The sequence below is a fragment of the Lupinus angustifolius genome, chromosome LG01 (assembly GCF_001865875.1).
Source record: "Lupinus angustifolius cultivar Tanjil chromosome LG01, LupAngTanjil_v1.0, whole genome shotgun sequence".
Classification (NCBI taxonomy): Eukaryota; Viridiplantae; Streptophyta; class Magnoliopsida; order Fabales; family Fabaceae; genus Lupinus; species Lupinus angustifolius.
In genome coordinates, this window is record NC_032009.1 from 23,020,030 (window position 1) to 23,043,767 (window position 23,738).

Below are 23,738 nucleotides of genomic sequence, written 5' to 3' on the forward strand. Positions count from 1 at the left end.
CTTTACAAGTATGAAATATAATAACACTTACAATTCAATCAACTCTTTTGTATACTTAGTAATAATGTTCTTTAAGTTTACAAAACTTTGAAACACTTACTTCAAGCAACTTAGAAAAATAACTTCGAAAGTTTGAGTTCAAGTTGCCAGAAGTGCAGAAAACTATTTCAAAAAAATATAGGAAAAGTTGCGAGAAAAGTGTGAAAGAGTTATAAAAGAGTTGTTTTAAATGTTGTATGTTCTAAGGCATTTAAATAGGTTTTTCAATCACTCATTGTGCTTTTATGAAATAGTATGAATTGTTTGGAACGAAGGCATTTCGTTTGTGATGAAAACCCTTGAGTTTCAAATCTAAAAAACTAATATAACAGCTCTCACTAATCGATTACAGCAAATGGGTAATCGGTTACCCAAACATAAGGTTTTGAAAAATTACATTGAGTAATCGATTAGTCACTTGAGTAATCGGTTACTCAAACTTTTCTGTCCAACAGTGAATTAAAATTCACTTAGAGTACTCAGTTACTCAAATTTCAGTAATCGGTTACTCAAATTCAAATTTTGTTGGATAACTGATTCTCACTCATCTAACCTGTTACACAGTATTTTGAAAAATGTTTTCATTTAAAACTTGAAGTGTTTCAATTTCTTTTAAAATATTTTGAGCATTACTACTTTTGTATATTAGAAAGTATAGGATAAAAGTACTTATTTAGACTTAGACTAACTGTCTTGAAACTTTAATCTTTTTGGTCTTCATAAGTAATCTTCATTTTCTTCTTTTTGGTGATGTTTGTGTCTTCATCAAAACTTTGTCAAGGTTAGGAGCAAAGATCTTCTTCACAACTATATCATTGAGTCGTTACCATTAAGCTCATTACAAAACATTAATTTCTAAATTTTTCCTAATTATTCCGCCTATAGTTCTTTTTGGCATCCATCTTCCTCTATGAATTGGACTAACTTTTATTTGATCTACTTTCCTTAATAGAACTTCTAAAGGCCTCCTACACATATCCAAACAACCTGGGACGCGATTTTACTATATTTCCTACAATAGGAGCTAATCCAACTTTCTCCATAATGCATTAATTTCTAATCATAACTTATCTAGCGTGTCAGCTCATTGAGTGCAACATTCTCATCTATACTACATTAAATTTATTCCATTGTTGACATTTTACCACCCGAAATTCTATCTCACATAATATTAGACGTAGTTGTGCGATAATTCGACAACACTCCGTAAGTGACACCTGACGGACTCCGCCATTTCATCCCACAGAAAGTACCCACCTCACACCTTCACACAAGTGTGGGGATTTGGTTTAGCTTAATTTTTGTTTAAAAAAACAAAAAAAAAGTTGCTTTTTTTTTTGCTGAAAATATAATTTTTGAAGCTTCATTTTTAGCATCTAATTATTTTATGATTTGATTCAACCACATTCTAAGCGTCAATAAATTATTTGTCCAATGGTATAGGTAAGTTGTATTCCAAAATATCCCTTACTAATATTAGTGTATAAGTACAAATCAATAGAAGAATATATTGGCTCAACAAAAACCAAAAACATAATGTTTGTTTCGGAGTTGGATTTTAAAGAGGAATGAATAAAAATAAAAATTTTGAGAGTCATTTCATAAATATATTTAATGATTCAAAACATTTATTTTTTCTTTATTTTCTTCCAAAACTCAACTCACAAACAAAATCTAATTTTAATGAATATGATAGATATGTGATAGTATAGGGCAAAAAAAAGATGAATATGTTATATATTTATATATATATATATATGAAGTGACTTGAGACAATTATTATTGTAAAAAATGAGAATAACTAATATGAATCATTATATCTAATTTAATAATTAAGATTAAAAGATAGATGATTTTTTTAAATGATCGATCAATCAGTATTTTCTAATTTTAACTATCTATATATAATTGTAAGACTATATTTATTATTTGATGAGAGATTCACTTACTCTATAAAACTTACTCTAAACTTATTATTTTCAAAAAAACTCATCAAAACTGTTATCAGACATATTGTGTTAATGTTATTATTATAAAAAAATAACTTTAACGAAAAAGTCAGTATTGTAAATTTATACAGGCACTGAGCTAAGGGATATGTTTCAAATTTTGGTTGTCACGTGTAAGGAAGAGGAACAACCACGTGGCCAATTTCTATAAATAGAATAATATATATATAGAATAACAGAGAATAGAAGCACAAAAAACACATGTTTGTTAAGAGAAAAAAATGGTCAATGATTTGATTATCACATACAAACTAGAATGAATAAGAGCCTCATCTTCCAAAAAGTATTTCAATATATTAAAAGTACTAAACCAAACTTACCCACTTGCATTTCCTTCTAAACCATACAACATTATATTATACAACCTTTTTGGTAGGTTACCTCAACTACTTTGTACTATGTTTGTTGTCTTTGCAGAAGTTCCTGTTATGGAGAGTAGTGGTGATAGTAATGTTCATGGAACTAGTGGCAACATGGGTGATGATGGTTTAGTCATGCATTCTTTTGCTAACTGGTGTGTATCTTTATTATTTCTATTTTCTATGTATATAGTATGTGAAGTTTTGTTTTTTTTTCTTCTTCTTTTGTCTTTTTTCTTTCTCATGGCCAATTTTATATGTAGTGGGACACATAATTTGGGGAAAAGTTTCTATTTTTGTTGGGTATAAACCAAGCCAGGGATGAATGATAAACTATGGTTTCCATAATTGTGTTATGAGAACCTGTGTGGATTTGGATTCAGTGGCTTTTTATGGACATTTGATTAGTAAAAATGAAACATTTATGCCTGAAAAGGGACTTTATTTACTGCAAGAGTTATACATTAGGCGTTGATCTAGTAGTATAAGACCATGCTAGATTCTAGAAAGACCAAAATGTCAAATGTTCGATTCTTGTGAGCGGAGAGGCAACCACACATCCAAAAGATAAGGGGATACCCTTGATAGTACAACAAAAAAATTAGACTTGTTTATGGATTAGAAAAAGTTAAAGACATGGAGCTGAGTTCAGCTTCCAGAAAAAATGAGTTTCTGGATTTAAAAATGTGAGAACTTTTTAATTGGAACCATCTTTGAGATTATGTCCATTATGAATCTGAGAAATCCATTAAGTACTAACTATGACTTAACACTTCAATTATTTCATGGATCTGCTTAGTTTTGTACCTCTGACTTAACACTTATAGTTTACTTTACTAAATTTTTTAAGATCTACTTTTCAATTCAAGTCCAGCATAAAAATGGTTTAAAACAATAATCTTGATTCATTGAAAAAGAATATAAGAAACTAAAAAAACATATGAAACAAGCTGGGTTCAACCTTTGTTATAAGGCAAATCTTAACTCAAGATTCTGAGTGAAATCATACTTTAGTTGACAGTCACATAGAACACCTACCATGGTCACCACCGGGAAGAATTAGCAATGCGAAAATCGATTAAGTTCGAGAGAGATGGAAATTTGGTATGACATAATCCTCTTAAATGATCTACACTACACCCTTGCTTCTATTTAGGTGGGAGGTTTCTGTGTGGATCACCCATGTTTTTTGTAACATTATTTGTGGCTTTCAACTTTTAGCCCGGAATCTTAAGCAGGGAATGAAAAATTGATAGAGGCAAAACTCTGCATTCATTTGAAGTTCTTAACTTTAACTTTGATCCTTCAGGCAAAATCACAAAGAAACTATTTATGCTAAACTGTTGAGACTTCACTTTACAATCAATACATGACATTTATCTCAATATTGCAAAGTTTACTATTCTTCAAAATGTATAAAATGTAGGAAAACTATTGAGTCTAAAGCATCTATAATTCTCGAAAATTCAAGTTACAATTTTCACCAATGTCAAGCTTATGGATATATTTTATACGTAGTGTGTAATTTGTTTTCGCCTTTCTTCAGGTCAGCACCATCATCTGAACTGAATGCAGTGAATCCTAGTACAACTCAGTTTACTATCTTTTATAATGGGAATATTTGTGTCTATAATGGAATTCCTGCAGAAAAGGTAGCTCTTTGTCGAAAGATGACATGATAAATGAATATTGCCGAAGTTGTGCTTTTATTCCAGCTCTTCACTTTCCTTGTTATGGTTTTAATACAACTTACATGTTTATGCTCTTATTTACTAACAGGTGCGTGAAATCATGCTTATTGCCGGTGCCTCTGCCAAGTCTGCTGAAGTAAAAAAAGAGAACCCTTTCGCGCCAAACATTCCCACAGGTCCCTCTTCTCCGGAAGGAACCTCTAGCAATCTGGCTTCACAGCAATCAGTTTGTTTTCCTGCAGAAAAGAATCCCATTTGCAGGCTGCAAGGTGGTATTCTTGTACTAGATTTATATCATAATCTGTCATATAACAGTGTGTTTGGATTAGGGGTGGAAAATAGATTATTTCAATAATTGATTATAATAATAATCAGTTTCATGTTTGGATACACTTGCTAAAAATTAATTTTAAGATAATCTATTTGGTTTGAGTTGTGTTCTAAAACCACTTCCATATAGTAAATTACAAAGAGGTACGGAGTTCTTTGTTGAGGTTCGGGTAAACGGCTTTATTAAGTATTAATGTAATAAACTATATTGAAATAAGCTTATTTATAGGAAGGCTTAAGAAAATAACATGTTCTCTATAAGCTCTTCCAAAAGTACCTAAAATTGTTTAGCATTCTATGCCTCTTTATCATTTACTATTTAGTAATGGTCTGTCTGATATATTAGTGTAACAATAACTTAAATCTGTCTTTTGCCATGATATTTGTCTTCAGAATTTCCACTAGCACGCAGACAATCACTTCAAAGGTTTCTCGAGAAGCGACGAGACAGGTACTAGGAACCTGTCATGTTTAGAATTTCCAACGTCGTATCTGACAATTACATATTCTAGTTTTTATTGAGTTAGTAGTTGTTTCTGATTCTCATAGGTTGGCTAGCAAAGTCCCTTATGCCTCATCAACAATAAAAGGTGCTGATAACAACATAGAGAACAGCTTCTATGCTGATAATAATGCACCAAAGGAGGGATTTCAGCCAAGTATTGCAGCCTCTTGATGGCAATGCAGATGAAATTGTTTGTAATAACATTATGTGCATTCATGTAGAGGCACAGAAACTAGTATAACTCTGTTATGTTATTGGGTCCATATCTTATGTTCATAAATTTGTTGAAGCTGAAAGTGTCAGCACTGAAGTATGACTTTGAAGTTGCATTGGTTTGGTGATGTCTACAAAATATTGATCATGCTTAGAACAACTACTTTCACAACTGTTATTATTGTACCTTAATGTGTGTGGACAATTTATTATCGATTGTGTTTGTAATTTCTAACATCTATTATGATGCCTGTATTTTCTTCTTATTTTTGATGCTCTACTGCGTACAGTTTTTTTCCAAATAAACATGGTGAGACATTTGAAGTAAATTAATTGTTATAAAAATTGTGATATTTTAATTTCTTTGAACTGATCTGAAAATTGATCACACATTTTTTTGATATTACAAAGAGTATCCATCATCTTATGATAAGAAACTAATCTATTTCGGGGTGCATGACTGTCCCTCCCAATTTAAGGATACAATGTACCTGATTCAAAATAATGTGATATAAAGCATGTTCCATGGCATAAAACATGCTGTTTAGGACTAATACTGGTATTTGGAAGCTCACAAATGAGTTTTTGAAAGATAGTTTTAATTAAAGGAAAATCAACCCAAGCTTTGCTACACTAAGAATATGAAGCAATACATTATTCACATCAAAACCCACTTTAAATTTGTACTTCACCAGTTTAGAGATCCCAAAGGCGTTTTCATTTGCATTGCAGCAGAATAGGCTTTGATAGCAATGGATAAAGTTTCTATAGTCCAAAGGCCCTTCTCACTCATTTCCTCAAGCATTGCTGCTACAATGGAATCATATTGTCAAGTCTTCCATACTCCTCCACAACTCATCAATTGGCTTGCATTCCCAGAATGAGCCCAACCTCCACTAACACCAGCAAACATAGCCTAAAGCAATACAAATGCTTCTGCACTCAAACTTTAGTATTATCTTGCAGATTACAATATACAGATATCCACTTCACATGAACTAGTTACAACTATTTGGATCTCATACAGGGGGGAAGATAAATAAACAGCAAAAAAGAGTAGCAAGCTCATTAAGTTTCCTCTGCATTGCAGCAAAATTTCTTGAGAAGTTTTTGTAACACTTATCACTGCCAATGGATGCGTTCCAATATAACTGAGCTAGTGAGTGCATATGATATTAGTCAAAGACAACTGGGCTGAGAATTGCATATAATAAAAATAGAGAGCATAAACAGTTGCCATATGGAAGTTCAAACTCAGACACCCTTATTTCATAGCCAAGGTTTAAAAACAATGGGTATACATGACAAAACACAAGTTCTATAACAGGATAATGCATTCAGCAAAACCTAGAGTATCAAATTTGTTGTTTGTGCAAGCTGCGCATAATTCCATGCAAGTAACCACCTGTCATTATGAGTGACACAAGCGAAACAACACCTGCTGGAAAGATCTTCCCTGATTTCTTGAAACGAGAACCCATCACCCCAAGAAGTGCAGCAGATATGCCTAGATATCAGGAAAATAAAGCAAAGGAAATGAGACAAACTAGAAGATAGTCACATGAAACTCAACTCTAACTAATATCAATTGCACACATGGTTGCCAAACTCTGTGTTCAAGTAAACTTGTAGAAGGAGAGTAAAGTAGCAAATCAACACTGTACACTTCCAAGGATTCAACGCTTCAATTCTCAATCTTATCAAACAGTTTAAAATGGGCACAAACTTAAAATGGTAAGTCGACCCAAAAAGGCAACAGATAACGAGAGAGCGGCATGCTAGCGCACATCAATTTCTTTTCTAGGAAAGGAAAACGACAAGCTGCTGCCACAATTACATATCAATGCACCAGTCTTCTCCATTACCACATGAACGAATTTCAAACACTATTTTGTTTTTTTGTAGGTTCTATAAAATCTTGAGTACTTCAAAATAGTCCCAAAATTCAGATACAGGGATGTTGCTTGCTTCCCAGGTAAACAGAAGCTCACTAAATATTACCTACAATATTTTCAAAACAAGCAGAGCATCTGCTTGAAAGAAGTTACTTATTTTCTATTTTATTAAAAGAAAATCCCTTTGTGCTACACAAATAAGGCACAATAAGGAACGCACACCATCGATTAACAGATAGAAAGCTTCTTAACACGGGCTTAAACCAATACAGTGGCAACATAATCCGGGTAAGATAGATTAACAAACTAATCACTTACCAAGTCCCACAGATGATGCAAGAACAGGTCTTACAGGTAGCTCAGTAGAAACATAATATAGCACTGCAGCAGACAAACCCCCAGCCAAAATTGACTTCTGGCTGCCACTCTTCACATAGCCTATTACACCACCCGCTGCCGAAAACCATATTCGAAAAGATGATTAGTCATGTTCCAATCGATTCTTACATACTATACCTCGAAAAGCCTAAATACATGTCGAAGATTCTAAAATTGATTTTACCCGAATCAACTCAAAGAGCTAAGATTAAAGCAAGTAAGTTGACTTAACTATTAGCATCCTAAATTGAATTCCAATAATTCAAAGACCTTGTCCATAAAGTACTATGCTTTTAATTCAATTTATGCCAAGATCAAGCTTCTACATAGTTGACTAAAGCATAACAAGCACGAGCATGGAGTAAAAATATATATGAGAAATTAAAATCAGCAAATGCAGGTAGTGTACAGAAGTTGGAAATGAAATCAAATATGGTCAATACTAACTCAGCAAGATGAATCAGAGAATAATATAAATGAAATAAAGAAGTGAAGTAAGAATAAACATGATCGGTAACTGAATTAGGGTTTATCGTTTAGGGTAATACCTCCAAGGAGGGCAGCGTAACCAAGAGTGAATTTCTGAGAATTAGAGAGAGCCATCTTCGTTTTTTCTCCGTAAGAATTGTTTTCTTGATTCGTGTAAATAAACTTAAAGTAACACGTGTACTGCTGTACTCAAACGACACTTGTTGGGAGATCGGCAAATACCTCAAAAGATTAGTTCATTATAGAGGACAACCACATATCTTCAAAAATTAGTTCATTATCCGAAATGATGAAGGATTAGTACTAGTGCCAAAAAAATGTGTACTGCTGTAAGACTTCACTGATCCAAGATAAATAAAAGTAAATGTTTGATTCTTCTGCAAAAAGCATTGTATCGGAGTTTAAGAGTTTTATATATGGTTAGTGTTTAATCATTAATAATTCTTAAAATAAATAATACAAATATATAATGAATGATATATTGATTTTATATAAAAAATTTAGTTAGGAATTATATTCTTAGTCTCTTTTGAAAAGATATCTAAGATTGAAAAATACATAGAGAAACTAACTTCCTAAAACATAACAATGCTATGAATAAATTTCCTTCTTTAGACGAATATCATTATACTTGATGATTTAATTTTAATTTTCTTTCATTACAAATGTTTTTTTTATATTATCCTTCACCTCTTTGCTTAAATCCCAATTTATTTTATTACATTACTTAATCATTTAAATGTATTTTAATAATTTATTTTCTACCTAGGCATATAGCTTGATACTAGGTGAATACTTTGTTGGGCAAAACTCCTCCAAAGAGCAACTTATACTTTACAATTAAGTGCATCAATCTTGATCAAGTTCTTATAAGGATTTACTAATTGTTGGTTGAAGACCCAATTTAGGTATAAAAATATGACCATAAACTCTAATTTGCATATAACAAAAGACCATAGCAAAAGTGTATTTAAGCTAGTAAATTGTGACAAACTTATAATCTATCATTGTATTAGTGTTAAGGGATTTGATTGTTTGTAGAATGCCATGAGTTCAAACCTCACCATTCAAAAACATAATTTGGTATTTTCAACACGAGAGAAATATTTTACGTAGCTTATTTGATAATTTAGTTATTTGAACAATAGCTATCAATTATTCATCTAATTCTAAATAATGTATACACTTATTTTTATTTCTCATGTTTAAGTTTTGGGTCATGCTGCTAACTAGCTTTAATAGTGTTTGGTTGAAGAATAAAAAATTAAAGTTTTTATTGGAAAGTGGAAGTTTGAGTTTTCAAAAACATTAAACCACTTTTAAAAAATTTAGTACTAGATTATTACTTTTAACTAAGAGTGTAATATAAAGTTATGTATATTCTCTCATTGTAAAAATTTATACACAATTGATATATATCATATACAATGTTAATGTATACATTATCTAATCATAAGGGGTGTTAACACAATACAAGAAAAAGATCGCATAATATTTAGGTTACGAGTATTCTTAATATACTATTTAGGATCTATGCACCAAATAGAAAAGGACATAGCTCTTAAACCACTACCAGAAACTTGTAACTTCAATTCTGTAATACATCCCTAGTGGGAAAATATGAACATGTAATAGAAATTGATTAGTGGATCTAATCACCATACACAAAAATGATTCATGACCCAAAAGTTTTTCATAAGAAATGGTGTAATAGAAATTGGTTAGTGGGTCTAATCACATATACCAATATGAAGTATCTGATCAACTTGCATATAAAATTTTACCATAATGTCAATTCATATAGAACTCTAACTTGTATATTTCCATAAAAATTAAACCCTTTCTGATTCTGGCTCTTGTTGGTAATCAGATTCTACTATCACTAATGGATGTATATCAGTTGAGGGATTATATTGCTGAATTACCATAACTGATGCAGTTGTAGAGAATTCTGATGTAGCCAAATAGCTTCCAATAGGTCCAAGCTCAGGACAATCACTTTCTGTAACCAATGGTGCCACTAATGGCATTCTACCAACCAATATTAGACTGCTATTGTTGATTTCATTCAATGCTCTTTCAATATCACCTTTGCTTTCCACCAATTTTTCTTCATACTTCACTGACTCTCCATTATTGGTGCATATGCTTAAAAAGTTAGACCATAATTCATCATCTTGGTCTTTATCATCTTGTTCAATGAGTACTTTGTGTTCCTTGTTTGATGCTACACCAACCAATTTAGCACCAAAGGCTAATGTTTTCCCTGGTGGTGCTACAAACTTAATCACATTGAGCAAAATCCCGGGGTGTTCTGCTATTCTGAGACCATACGAAAGCGCTTCGCGGTCGTCACCTCCTCCGAAGAATGGTACTACTACCTTGAAGGACAAATCGCTAGCTTGGACCTGGCTTGTTCCACCTAGGCCGCGATCAACCAAGATTCCGACCGAGCAAGGTGCATGGCTTAGGACAAGTTCATTTACTTGATGGAATGCATAGCCTAATGACTCCATCGATCCACTGATTTGTTGGTGCTTATGGAATGGAAGGATAATCATGGCAGCGCGCTTTTCATGAGCACTAGTACAAATATCTTCATGGATGTTGGAAAGATCAGAGATTGCTGTCATAGGATGAATATTGACACTGCTTAATTTTCCATAAGCCTGAAATGCAATGACCATTTGATCATCTCCATTTTGTTTCGTACCACAGAAAAGTGTGCCATTTTTGCGTGGCGTGTGAACCATGGTGATAGCAGAGGGACGTTCCGAGAGTTCCATCAAGTGCATAGCATATACGTGAAGTTTTGCTCCCTTTCTTGTTCCGCGAGAGGACTCTATGAGATTGATCAAGGTGGGAATGTTGTGATTGCTGTGGAAGCATGCTAGCACTCTGACCTCTGAGTTAGGATCTTTGCGCTGAATCGTTTTATGCTTGTAAGTTGTTCCTCTTCTAGCTGGTTTATACACAGCCATCACTATTGGTGTGGTGATGAAGGTTGTGAACAATGCCATAAGAACACAAATTGCAAATGCTTGGTCATTCAATACCTGCAATTGCATTACAAGAATCACTTAGTGACAATGATATATGTTTTAAGATATAAGAACTCCAGAGTAATGACATTGTCACAGTAGTTTTGTCAACATCACTTTTCATACTTATTTTATAATCATCGGTCGAAAGACTTTTGCTTTGGAAACAACAATCGGTATTTGTTTAGGTATAAAAAGTGGTGCCATAAAAAAAAGTAGTGAGGTCCAGATCTACTTAAATGTATGTGATCACAAGAACTATAGCAGAATTTTTAATTATGAGAAGATACATTACCTTGCGATCTTTTCCGATGTTGAGAACAATGAGCTCTACCAAGCCCTTGGTGTTCATGAGAAATCCAAGTGCAAGGGCTTCTCTAAAAGGCACTTTGCATATTAATGATACAACAAATGTGCCAATAATTTTTCCAAAACAAGCAGTAAATATAACAAGTACAAGTAGTGCCCAAGAAACTCCTCCACTAATAGTTGCAACATTAGTTTTCAAACCACTAGACACAAAATAAAGTGGGAGGAAAATGCTAGAGACCAAGTCTTCAATCTTCTCAATCAACACCCCAGCAAAAGGACCGTCTTTCGGCATAATAATGCCAACCACAAATGCACCAAATAGAGCATGAATACCAATAACATCAGTGGCAAAACTACATGCCAAGACTAGTATCAATGTGATGCATATATAAATCTCCTTCACTGGCTCACCCTCCAGAGAACGCTTCGCCATAACTGCAAGCAAGGGTCTAATAGCAAATACAGCGAAGAGAATAAAAGCAGTACCACTAAGCAAAACCCATAGCGGTACAAGACGTGATGTGTCAGTCCCAGATAAGGAAATGGCAAGAGCAAGAAGAATCCAAGCTACAATGTCATTAACAGCAGCAGCTGACATTGCTATGCGGCCAACATCGGTGTTGAGGAGTTTAAGTTCAGCAAGAATACGAGCAAGGACGGGGAATGCAGTGATTGAGAGTGCAACACCCATGAAAACAAGGAAAGCTACTGGATCAACACCTTTGGATATTGTGGCTCTAAGAACCAAAGATGTACCAATGCCAAGAACAAAAGGGATTGTGATGCCAGAAACTGCAATGCATAAGGTCTTATAACCCGTGCGCCTTATAGAACGGATGTCAAGCTCAAGACCCACCAGAAACAAGAAGAACAATAGACCAATATTTGCTAGTGTATCAAGAACTGTTAAGCTTTTCTTTGGGAAAACCGTGTCGAGAAATTTCTCACTTCTTCCAAATGCAGATGGTCCAAGTAGTATTCCTCCCTGCATTTCATATTTTAATAATTGAGGAATCCGAATCTATCAACACAAACACGAGACTTGAACAACTGATTCAGACAACTACTTCTCGAAATACATGATGGTTTGTGAGCAAAATAATCGAAAATTAGTCGAAATCAATTGTTGAAATAATACCCCTCTAAAATAATCGAATTTTTTTGTAGAAATACATGAATGGTTTTTCCGTTTTTGTACAAGAGCATGCCAAAAAAGATAGAGAAATCAAAAAACTTAACAAAATATGATTCAAACAACTAATTTAAACAATTTCTTGAATAGAAAAACATGGTAACAATAACATCCTAGGCAGGAACATATAACATAAGTGATAAGTGCATTATGTTCAGATATCTTCATACAAAAACCAAAGAAGAATAAGAAAACTTACAATAATCTCTGCAATGACTCTGGGTTGTTTGAGAGGTTTAAGAAGGAATGCAAGAAATCTAGTAAAAGTTACAACCAAACATATCTGAAGGATCAACAAGGGAAGAGCAAAATCTAGAGGGTTTTCACGTTGGAATACACCATTAGACACAGCCTTCATTGGTGCAGGACATGATGATGCATTAAGAGGCGCCATTATGCTTCACCCTTTTTCTCTAATAACAAGTGTGCAGATTAGACAGAGTTACAAAGAATCAATGATAATATGGACTATGGAGACAAAAGTCAAAGCATGCATATATATATATATAGTGTTATACTTACTTGATAATAATATCGTATCAATATCTATAATAACTATTATGTCGTCGGGCACTCCATATTTGTGCGATTTTATTTTTCTAATATGGAATGTATACACAAAGTTTTATAAATTTTTCAAAGTTGTGCTTATAATAATGAGTGATAAAGAAAGAAAACAGAAGTAGAAAATGTGTCGAATAGTAATAATAATATGAGTGAAATCTTGAAATTTGATCCTCTTCTTTACCAGTATAACTCCAACTCACTACATTGTATATTTCTAAGTCAAAGTTATTCTATCTTTGATTTGTTTATCTTATTTTTTTTTTAAATATTATAGTGCAAAAGGTAGTAGTATTTTTCTGGAAGTGAATATGCTTAAATTAGATTGGCTCAATTTTATTTTTCTGATTTTTTTTCACATGTAGAAACTTTAGTACTAAATAGTTAACTTGAAAACTAGTTAAATAACGTAGGTTTTGACCATGTTTTTATAGATTTTGGGGTCATTAATTACTGTTTTGAAAGCTATTTTTATAAACATATTTTATATCCATAGATATACACTATTTTATAGTTAATTTTAGTTTATGTGAAAAGAATATTATGAATAAATAATATAAAATGATTATGTACATCGAGAAAGATATAGAGTAATAACTGAAACAGAAAAATACGAGTCATCAACAACTTTTATGTCAATCAGAATTAAATATTATTTTATGTATATTCTTTGCACTAAATGAATCAATTCATTATCTTGTATTTATTTTCAATTATCTTATAATGTTTTATCATATATCCGATGCATGTAACATGGAAAGTTGTTAAGGTGTAAGAAGAAGATATTGCACCATTCCAGAAGTTCAAATCTAAAAAATGAGTATACCTTAAAAGGAAAATAACCATTAAATGAATTAATTGTGAGTTTAATATATTTATTTTTACATCCATTGAATAATTATTATTACACATTACATTTCATAATTCTTGTATGGTTAATACACATATATTAGCAAATTATTAATGATAATTAAATTTTGTCTAATACACTATTCGATAAAGCAAACTTGTAATTTTTCAATCAAAAAGTTACTAGGTCGTTCAATAAAAAAACTGAAATTCTTTTAAAGTAACTTGTAGTGTTTGAAAGTTATTTTTCAAAATGTTATTTGAAGTAATGGTTAGAAAGTAAAAATATTTTTTAATAATTCGTTTATCACTTTTGTAATTTAATATTTAAAAAGTTACATTAGATTAGATATCCTTAAAACCTTAATTTAAAATTATATTATATGTCCTTCAATATTTTTTCACTAAATTTTTGTGATGTATGCCATATTATTGCCTTTGATTAGTAAATGAAATAATGAATATATAAAATATTTTCATATTATATATTTTTAAAATATATAATCTCAATAGTAAAATAATATTATAAACTTATGTAACTGCGTTTTTTAAAAATAATGTTGAAAACAAATAATATATATTAAAAAATAAAATATTATCTACTCAGTTATAACTGAAATAAAAACATAAGTAATTATTTTTAATTATATATGTATTTAATTACTCTAATTATTAAATAATAAATTACAGCTACATTATAAACTACAAATTTATGGCTCTCCACTTTTAGAATATTTTGTTCATATGTATCTGTCATTTTCGAAGTCCAAAACAATAATAAAAATTCACAATTATACTCCGGCTAAAATTGTACATATTAGTGTTAATATAGAAAGAAAGAAAAAACCAATATATTAAAGCGCGTATATGAAATATGGCAAGAGCATCACACAAACAAGATTAATAATTTTATTAAAAGGGGTAAAATGATTTCTTTTGGTTAATGTAGTCAAACCTTAAACGAAAAACTAAGTAGAGGAATATAATAGAGAAGAAAAGGTATAAGTAATTAAAATAGTAAAGTTATTTTTTGAATGAAGATAGAATTGAAGAGAAAATCGACCAAACATTAAATAGTAAAGTTATTATCCCTAAGTTTCAGTCAAATTGTATAAATTACTCCTCCTTTTTTGTCTATAGTCTCTACACAAGTTGCCCATAATTTTGTACATATATTATATCAATAAGAAATGAGTTTTTCAAACAAAATATTATATATTATATAGATAAATTTAAATAATATAAGAAGTGAGTTTTTTTCTTATAATTTTATTATTCATATTTAAGAGATGATATATTAATAGTGTAAAAGAATATTTCATTAAGTGTACATACATTTTGTTCTCATTTGTTTTTACGTGTATCAGGATTCAACAGTGGAGGATTTTGAGAAGAATGATAGTAGACACATACAAGTTAGTATTATTTATCGAATAAACTTATATTTTCTCATACAAGATATTTTAGCAGAGTTATGCAAATTAGGAAAGTTGGTTGGGTTTAATTAATTTTCTTTTTTTTCATAAAAAATATCTTTCAACATTCTAATTCCATTTTTATTTAATAATATTATTTTGAAAGATATTATCACGCGCTCTATAGTTAACAACCTTAAAATGAATAAAGTTTTAACCTCACTATTTATAGAATATGATTTATTCATTTTTTTAATGACAAGTTATAATAACAATAGGAGAAAACTATATTTAGTTTATTAATGTTTGAAACAATAATTTGGGATTAGAATCTCCATCCCTTTGACGTGACTAATAGAAATCTACATTGGGCATGTCATACCATGGTACTGTTAGGAAAAACAAGTTTATAGCAATTAAAATCGTTTGGCAAATAAAAATTGAAGATAATCTATAGTTTTTTTATAAAATAAGTTTGTAGTCTTTGTAATCTAATTTTTAAAAAGTTAATTCAGGCTGGCTGTGATTAGAAAGTGAAAATAATTTTTAATAATTCATTTATCAATTTTACACTTTAATATTAAAAAACTACATTAGATACCTTAAATTAAAAACATTTTCTAATTATAACTAAAAATACATACCAAATTAAAACAAAAAAATTACTCGAATTAAATTAAAATATATATTAGAATAAAATATTATTTTAAACTTAAGGAAAAAATACAGGTAGATATATATATATATATATTAATATAAATCAAACACATAAATAAAATAATACATATCCAATTATAACTAAAATATAAAAATAAATAATTATTTTAAAATATCTATGTATTTAATTAATTAAATTAATAATTAATTAATTAAATAAGTTGATATATTTTTTAGTCATTTTTTAATTTTTAGCTAATTACAAAACTAGTTTTACTGAATAATTTTAGTTTAATAAGTTACTACACATCTACAAACTTTCATTTCCTTTACAACTATAAACTACAAGCTCATAGCTATAAGCTAATCTTTCCGACCAGAGCCCATTTCATGTATAGTCTTGGCTATATTAAAAATAATAATTGTAAATCAATGATAAATATAGCATTATTATAATATTAATACAGCAAATAAGGTGTTGATAAATTGGCTATGACTCCACTAAATTTTTAGATAGACTAAAATATTAGTAGTTGGATTCATGAGAGCATTATTTGTTAGGATAAATAATCACATATACCGTAAGAGATTAGTTCGTTACTTAAAGATAAGTAATTCATTAATTATACCAAAAAATTATAATATTATATTATTATTTTCAAGACATCAACCCACCCAATGACCTCATTAGCACATTTTCTATCATTGTGTCACTTCATATGCCAATTGTTATGATCGGTTAAAAAATACTTAATTATTAAATTTTAATTTAAATATATTTTTCAACTAATAATAATAATTAATATATGAAGTGACACTTTTAGGAAAACATATATACTCCTTATAACCTCAATCTTGAAATAGGAAGAGAAATATAAGCAAGGAAAATAAGAAGATTCTAAATGGAACTGAAAGTACGAGGTATACTCAGGGCAGGGTCCTTGGGGTTGGGTTACTGCTACACATCTATTATCTTATAAATTGTGTTATTGTATGTATTATTAGTTGTGGTTGATTAAAAAATAATTAATTACTAATTATTTAATTTGAAAATATTTTTTAACTAATCATAAACTTATAATATATGCGATGACACAATTTATGGATAACAGATGTTGTCCATGGGTTACAATTGTGAAATTAAGTGTCCTACATGTTTATCTTGTGCCGTATAAAATATTCATAAATTTAAAGTAGAGGTAAACGTCTCATCTATTATTTTTTTGGCAAATTCTCATAGTCTATATTAAAATGGATTAATAGGCCACCCGCGACCATCGATCAAAAATGAAATAAATTCCATAGATCTAAATAAAAAAGAAATTAAATAAAGAAGTAAGATAGATTAAAAAAAAACTTGATATGAATTTATACGAGTTACATTATATCACAAAATTTTGAGGCATTAAATTATATAATATGACAATATAATTAAATTTTAGCTCATTTTTTTTAAAAACCTAAGCCTACTTGTCGCCCATGTTGTCCATTAAGGATTAATGCATGCTAGGTAACGTTGAATATTTTGTCATCACTACATTGGATATTACTTTAGATGCAACATTAAAGACTTAAGTAACTTTTGTGTTTATTAATTAAATATAAATGAGTCTTAGATTTGCTGTAATGAGTTCTAATCATGGGTTGACAAAGATATTGCCATTTTTTTATACTATGTATTTATTTACATTTTTGGATAATGAATTAATTTGTTTCAGGTATGTAACTGTTTATTTCAACAAGTGTAAATCCTAGGAATTGAATCATTAATTTTTTGATCATTTCAAGAATCAAACATAATTTTATACCACTAGATCAATATCTTGTTGATACTCACTCAAGTAGTTAGGAATACGAAATATATTTTTGGTTCTAAAAAAGTTTTTCTTTTGTTAAAAGTGATTTTTTAAAATAAAAGAAGACATTTGATTTCGTTCCCTCTAAACTAATTTTTAAATATTTAAGTCCATTACGCAACCACAATATTTTTCAACCAAACTTGATACCATGGACAAAATCCAAAAAGGAAAATAAATTTTGGGACAAAAAAGGGTATGGACGGCTTTTAAATTGATCAACATAAGCAATAACTAATTAAGAAAAAGTTTTTGATCTTTTACAATAACTTGAACCCTCCTAATATTCCAAAACACATTTGTTGTCCCACACTTTGTGTCACTTCATATACCATAAATTTATGATTGATCAGAAAAATATTTAATAATTAAATTTTAACTTAAATATATTTTTTCTAACCAATCACATGCCCATAGGGCATGAAATAATTCACAGTACAGGATAACAGATGTGTACCCCTTGAACTTCCCTTGCCTTAACTTTGAATTATATCTTTGACCCATTGGCCTCATAATTGTAAAACCTTATTGTTTCCTTTTCATCTTAGACTACTTAATACCTTAAATTATATTTGAGTCTCAGTATTATTTAATAATTTATTACAGTTTTCAGTAAATTAAGAATGTCAACCACTTTTTCCCCACGAAGAGAAACAATGTTCTTATTATTATATGCAGGACAAAATATTATATATTTATTTGGATCCCACAATAACTATAATTTTCCTAAATAATTATTTTTCCTCACCCACATCCATCACTAATCTAATTCTCAATTTCTCTTCATTAACTCATTCTTTTCCCTTTCACACTTTTCAACGGGAACCATATCTTCTATATTAAAATCACTCCATATATTTATTATTTTTCAGTAGTCAGAAAATTAAAATTAAAAATATATTACTTTTGTTTTTTCTAACTAATGAAAAACATAGAAATGGATAGAGGATGCTCCAAGTCATCACTACCATCAATCCCTACCCCTTAACTCACCATCTCTTTCTCGTCTCTATCGAGTAAGAATCTTCTTCATTAATGAAAAGATAAATATTACAAAAAATAAAATAAACAATAGTATGGTAAGACATTTTTATCATTTAGTATATAATGAAATAAACTTTTGTCATTAAAAATACATATAAAATTAAATATTTGTCTCTGCATTAACGGAGAGATCCTTATTCATCAGTATCATCTAAATATACCATCAACACTCATTGATTATGCTTTATTTTCTTTTCTCGAATCTATTTGTGATTCTTCCCTTTTTGGCTCTGCCATACAATGAGGGCCCACACAAACCGTAACATTTTGTTATTCTATAAGAATATGCAGCAAGCAAGACAAGAATGTTCTTAAAACCCTAAGAATAATGTGAGAACAAACCACTGTGTTACTCTTAAAAATTTGCATCTACAAAATATTGTAATGAGAGAATAAATAACCATTACCTATAAATAATAGCTATTCTATTCATTTTGAATTTACCATCACTGAAGTGATTATTCACTCTCAATTTATCACCTAACTTGTTTTTTATGTTAACTTAACTCCCCCGTAGCCATATATCTACAAGCCTGCACCATAAGACCATCCGTACAAACAACATTTTCATTTTTTATTTATTTAAGTCTTATACATTATTTTATGATTAATTATAACTTCGCACGAAACAAGAACAACATCTACCTTTTTTTTTTCATAATAACAAACATCATTCTTCTTCTTATTTGTGTCCACAACATGCCTCATTCTTAACCAAACATCTACTTTTTTTATTTTCTCTCTTTGTTCTTATTTCTCTCACTATTTTTATTTAAGAACAAAATGCATAAAATAAAAATATCACAGTGGAGAACATAACAAGAATATTTCAATAAGAATGACTAAGAAACCATTGGAGATGCAAAACATGGAGTCTGCAGATAAGTAAAAGGAAACAAAGTTAAACAAATCAGGCAGACAGGACAGGAGTTTAAGAAACCATCTCTCATACTTACTATTACTGTGTCTGTGTGTCTTTCCAATGATGTCATGCCAAATTATGTCATGCAACTTACTAAATTGAGGTAACTTGACACAGTATGAGCCATGAATGGCAAGTGAGCCTTGAGGTACAAAGAGCGGTAGTACAAAGAGGGATGGGATGAATTGTTATAGTTCTACAACAAACTTATGTCCTAATTCCTAAATCAAAATGATGTAATATGTATGAAATGAAATTTCCACATTCAACTGTATTATTCACTGGAGGCTGCAGCTCAAAACCATCACCATCTACCAAATCTGTTAATTCTCCGGCGACGTAATTCATCCAAAGGAATGTCATCAGAATCATGGTTCCATTGTAAAGAAGATAAACCATTCCCAGTCCTACCAGTACCACACATCTCACATACACCTAACAAATCAGAATTGTCATATGTGCATGCCTGGCATCTCCAAACACCAGATTGAGCTGTACTCCCTGTCCGGTTACCACCAACAGTTCCCCTACCGGAGATCCGTCCCCGCTGAAATCGAAATAAGTCACGTAAAAACTTGAGAGGCCAGTTCGCTGCACGAGTGAGACCTCTTATGAGAATAGTGAGTGGATTTGAGCCTGAATTAGTGCCCTTCAACCGAAGATAAAGAAGCCCAGCAAGTATGCCTCCAAGGTGGCCAAGAAATGAGACACCAGGAACAAGCATTTGGATGAGAACCAATTCAGCCCAAGCAGCATAACGTGATGGAACTATAACTCCATGTACATAGCTATAATCTTCGGATCGAGAATTAAGAACAACTTTCATGGCAAAGAGGACACCAGAGAAGCCAACGGCGTATTCATTGTAGTATGGCTTCTCGTAGTCAAAAAACAGAAGCAATGATTTGGATAACATTAGAGTGATACCCTGGGATAAAGCAAGTAAGGAAGCAACCATAGAAGCGAATTCGACACTTCCCATGGCAGTTTCCAACTGAATCCCCTTCCACAGAAGGGATAACATGTTGTATACTAGGTGAGGCTCTCCGATATGGTAGAATGCTGACAAGAAGAATCGCTTCAGGTCTTTGTGCTGTAAGAACATACAGAATTATCATTACATTCAGGTATGGCAAGTCAAAAACGACATAACAAATTCAAGAACCAGGACCAGATATTTCCAATTTGCACGTTATGAATATGAATGAACTGTATAAGCTCTGAAAAGGTTTGAAAGATAATTTCACATTCCAATCACTCCCCTTGGATCAAAATTCTCCTCCATTATAGTTATTACAAATCGAAAGAAAGGCAGTTCTAGCATTTTTTTCTCATTTGCAAGTCCAAAAGTAAAGCACATACACGAACTAAAAAATATGATAAACTCTAGGGTCTGTTTGCGAGTTGGATTTTAGAGGGGAAGAGAAACGTAAGGCTTATGAGCCATAAATACGTCTGTGAGATGACTTCGAAGCCTCCCCTTTCCTTTCCCTTCCCTTCCCTCCAAACCTCAAGCCCTTAAAATAAAATTCTTTGAGGCGTGTATGCTCTTATTTTCCAATAAAACTATAACATATACAACAAATGTTTTCATTCACAGGATATTACAATTTACACATGTTATACTATGACACAAAATTATGACATCATTCAATCCAATTAACCGACCCCGCCTAACGAGATTAATGCTAACAACCACGGAAATGTACCAAATTATACCCAAGTTCAATACATCAAGATTTATATACAATTTTGGTCACAAAATTTCAAAGTCTATAATCTAAAAGTTTAATTGTGAGTGCTTATACTTTAAAAAACAATAGAAATTGGTAACTAATTCATTTCGGTTATGAATTAACAAGTAATTAAAACAAAAAAGTAATAAACTAACCTTGAGTATGAGATGAGGATTAAACCAAACCTCATCAATAGGTGGAATGAAAGGTTCCAAAAAAGCGGGTCTGAGATAAATTACAGTATTTGCAGCGATAAGAGCAGCAGTAATCGGAGGTTTCCTCTCTGATCTGTAATATTCACTGAACGTTTGAAGAGCTAACAGTGGCAACATTCCTCTTGAAACCCTTCTTCCAATTCTCATATCCATTTTCAAAAACCCTAATTTTCAATTCTGATTCTAATTGCAGAAACACGATTTTACTAGTAATAATTGAATAGAACGATCACACTTGTTCTGTAAGAAAAGTATATTGTCGTTATTATTGAAGTGTATTCATTGTATTGCGTTGCGCAAAGATGATTCCAGAACTTTCCTTCACGTTCTTGTCTTCCGTCACCAAAGCATGCTCATTTTGAACTTAAATATATTTACTCCCATATTATTTAAATTCTAGAATGATATTTAAATTAGGTATTTTTTATCTTTTTAATCACATAGAAACAAGATGTATGCTAGAATTTGTTTAATTGTTTATTTTTATTGTGTTGTATGAGATAAAATAATTTTTATTTACTCGCCACTCGAAAAATGGATCTACAAAATTCAGTTTAAATTCAAGAAAATTGAAATATTAAATATTTTTAATTTAGTTTAAAAAGTATTATTTAAAAAAAAAATGTAATATTTGTATAAATTAAGAAAGTATCATGTAACATACTAAATACTACCAATAAAATTTGGTCTAATAGTATAAGATCTACTATATCCAATGATAACAAAAATAAAGTTAAGATTTCAATTCTTATGAGTAACACTTGTTGAGAGGATAGTCACACACTAAATAAACTAGTTCTTTACCAAAAAAAAAGTAAGAAATATTAATTTGGTAGTACAAAAAAACATACTAAATACTTGTTAAAAATAAGTTATGCATGTAATGGAATCATAAATTTTTCTTCATTAGCCGTATAAATACATGTAAATATTAGGTAATGTGATTGATCGTGATGGAAGTTTATTGTGCCTTATGCACTGATAGTATAATTTTTTTATACTGTTGACACATTATCCACCGTTGATTTGTAATACTTTTGTTTGAAAGTTAATATTAATTAGCATATAAATGGTGGAGATTTGTTAAAGGTGTAAAAAATATCTACACTTTCTGTATACATATTAAATGTTAGGAAATTATGGTTGAACACTTCAATCTCAAACTACTTGATTTTTTTCCTACTAGGATGAAGAGTGTGTGATCTTGCAACATTGATAATTGTTGCCTGGTGTCAAAATGGAGGCCTTCATGGTTTACCCTAGTCGAGTAATATAGGGGTAATCTTCAAAGTGTTGTTATTGTGGTAATATAATAGTTTTGATAACTTTTAAAATAGAAAAAAAAAATATTAAAATAATATTTATATGGTACTCTAATTATTGGCTTATAATTACTATTATGAGGTTACACTACATTGTTTCATACCGTAAAAGTTAGTAATAAGTTCATAGGTCAACTATATGTAATTTTAATTTAGGGACTAATTAAAAATTATGAAATTGTTGTAGAAGCTAATTCTAGATTAGATCAATTAAAAATGTACAACCAACCCAGTTGAACATAAGTGTTATGGACCATATTTATATCAACTAGTTTATAAGTTAGTCAAGTCATTGAAAATTCATAAGATAGTTTAAAGTTAATACATTAGTTGGTTAAATAAAATTTTGTTAACATTAACTTATAAGGTGTGACACTTTTAAATGAAATAAGCTATTAAACTTATAAGTTAAGTCTGAATGACTAATAAAATGTGGATCTTTAAGTCATCCCATAAAATTATATGCTCATTTTATAAATACAAGCAACTAGTTTGTTTTTGTTCAAATAAACTAATTAATGAATCTTATAAATCCGCAATAACATACTCATACTATAAAAGATAAGCTTGTATCACCTTAAAACATGGTTGTGTAAATCATACCAATTAGTTTAATCGAGAATTCACACCATATACCTATATGATACAATAATTATAATGATTATACAACAAAATTGACATGCAACTATACTCTTCAAACCCTCT

The 23,738-nt window shown here is 30.5% G+C and overlaps 4 protein-coding genes across 5 annotated transcripts; 1 reads left to right on the top strand and 3 right to left on the bottom strand.

Annotated features, from left to right (window-relative positions):
• Positions 2,349-5,380, top strand: LOC109356585 (protein TIFY 3-like). 2 transcript variants are annotated; one of them, XM_019599994.1, is made up of 5 exons: positions 2,349-2,562; positions 3,954-4,059; positions 4,187-4,367; positions 4,822-4,879; positions 4,959-5,068. In XM_019599994.1, exons 1-5 carry the CDS (start codon positions 2,447-2,449, stop codon positions 4,966-4,968), a joined length of 471 nt encoding a protein of 156 aa, XP_019455539.1. In that variant the 5' UTR covers positions 2,349-2,446; the 3' UTR covers positions 4,969-5,068. The 2 variants fall into 2 exon arrangements, with proteins under 2 accessions (XP_019455539.1, XP_019455532.1); XM_019599987.1 differs by having other exon boundaries at positions 2,351-2,562; positions 4,978-5,380.
• Positions 6,388-8,094, bottom strand: LOC109356602 (protein FATTY ACID EXPORT 2, chloroplastic-like). The gene is made up of 3 exons (XM_019600006.1): positions 7,968-8,094; positions 7,360-7,494; positions 6,388-6,653 (listed from the first exon to the last, which is right to left on the bottom strand). Exons 1-3 carry the CDS (start codon positions 8,020-8,022, stop codon positions 6,502-6,504), a joined length of 342 nt encoding a protein of 113 aa, XP_019455551.1. The 5' UTR covers positions 8,023-8,094; the 3' UTR covers positions 6,388-6,501.
• Positions 9,581-12,901, bottom strand: LOC109356607 (cation/H(+) antiporter 19-like). Its single transcript, XM_019600019.1, has 3 exons — positions 12,653-12,901; positions 11,245-12,246; positions 9,581-10,964 (listed from the first exon to the last, which is right to left on the bottom strand). The coding sequence occupies exons 1-3, from the start codon at positions 12,845-12,847 to the stop codon at positions 9,741-9,743; spliced, it is 2,421 nt and encodes an 806-aa protein (XP_019455564.1). The 5' UTR covers positions 12,848-12,901; the 3' UTR covers positions 9,581-9,740.
• On the bottom strand, positions 19,833-22,064 carry LOC109356616 (rhomboid-like protein 14, mitochondrial). The gene is made up of 2 exons (XM_019600031.1): positions 21,652-22,064; positions 19,833-20,853 (listed from the first exon to the last, which is right to left on the bottom strand). The coding sequence occupies exons 1-2, from the start codon at positions 21,862-21,864 to the stop codon at positions 20,065-20,067; spliced, it is 1,002 nt and encodes a 333-aa protein (XP_019455576.1). The 5' UTR covers positions 21,865-22,064; the 3' UTR covers positions 19,833-20,064.

Excerpts from the sequence above, each read along its gene's own strand:
- LOC109356616 (XM_019600031.1), bottom strand. The coding sequence starts at position 21,864 with ATGGATATGAGAATTGGAAGAAGGGTTTCAAGAGGAATGTTGCCACTG. Across the intron at positions 20,854-21,651 it reads ATCCTCATCTCATACTCAAG|CACAAAGACCTGAAGCGATT; the intron begins GTTAGTTTATTA and ends ATGTTCTTACAG.
- LOC109356607 (XM_019600019.1), bottom strand. The coding sequence starts at position 12,847 with ATGGCGCCTCTTAATGCATCATCATGTCCTGCACCAATGAAGGCTGTG. Across the intron at positions 12,247-12,652 it reads GAGTCATTGCAGAGATTATT|GGAGGAATACTACTTGGACC; the intron begins GTAAGTTTTCTT and ends TATGAAATGCAG. Across the intron at positions 10,965-11,244 it reads ACATCGGAAAAGATCGCAAG|GTATTGAATGACCAAGCATT; the intron begins GTAATGTATCTT and ends ATGCAATTGCAG.
- LOC109356602 (XM_019600006.1), bottom strand. The coding sequence starts at position 8,022 with ATGGCTCTCTCTAATTCTCAGAAATTCACTCTTGGTTACGCTGCCCTC. Across the intron at positions 7,495-7,967 it reads TTACGCTGCCCTCCTTGGAG|CGGGTGGTGTAATAGGCTAT; the intron begins GTATTACCCTAA and ends GGTTTTCGGCAG. Across the intron at positions 6,654-7,359 it reads TGCATCATCTGTGGGACTTG|GCATATCTGCTGCACTTCTT; the intron begins GTAAGTGATTAG and ends CCTGATATCTAG.
- LOC109356585 (XM_019599987.1), top strand. The coding sequence starts at position 2,447 with ATGTTTGTTGTCTTTGCAGAAGTTCCTGTTATGGAGAGTAGTGGTGAT. Across the intron at positions 4,368-4,821 it reads TCCCATTTGCAGGCTGCAAG|AATTTCCACTAGCACGCAGA; the intron begins GTGGTATTCTTG and ends ATTTGTCTTCAG. Across the intron at positions 4,880-4,977 it reads CTCGAGAAGCGACGAGACAG|GTTGGCTAGCAAAGTCCCTT; the intron begins GTACTAGGAACC and ends TGATTCTCATAG.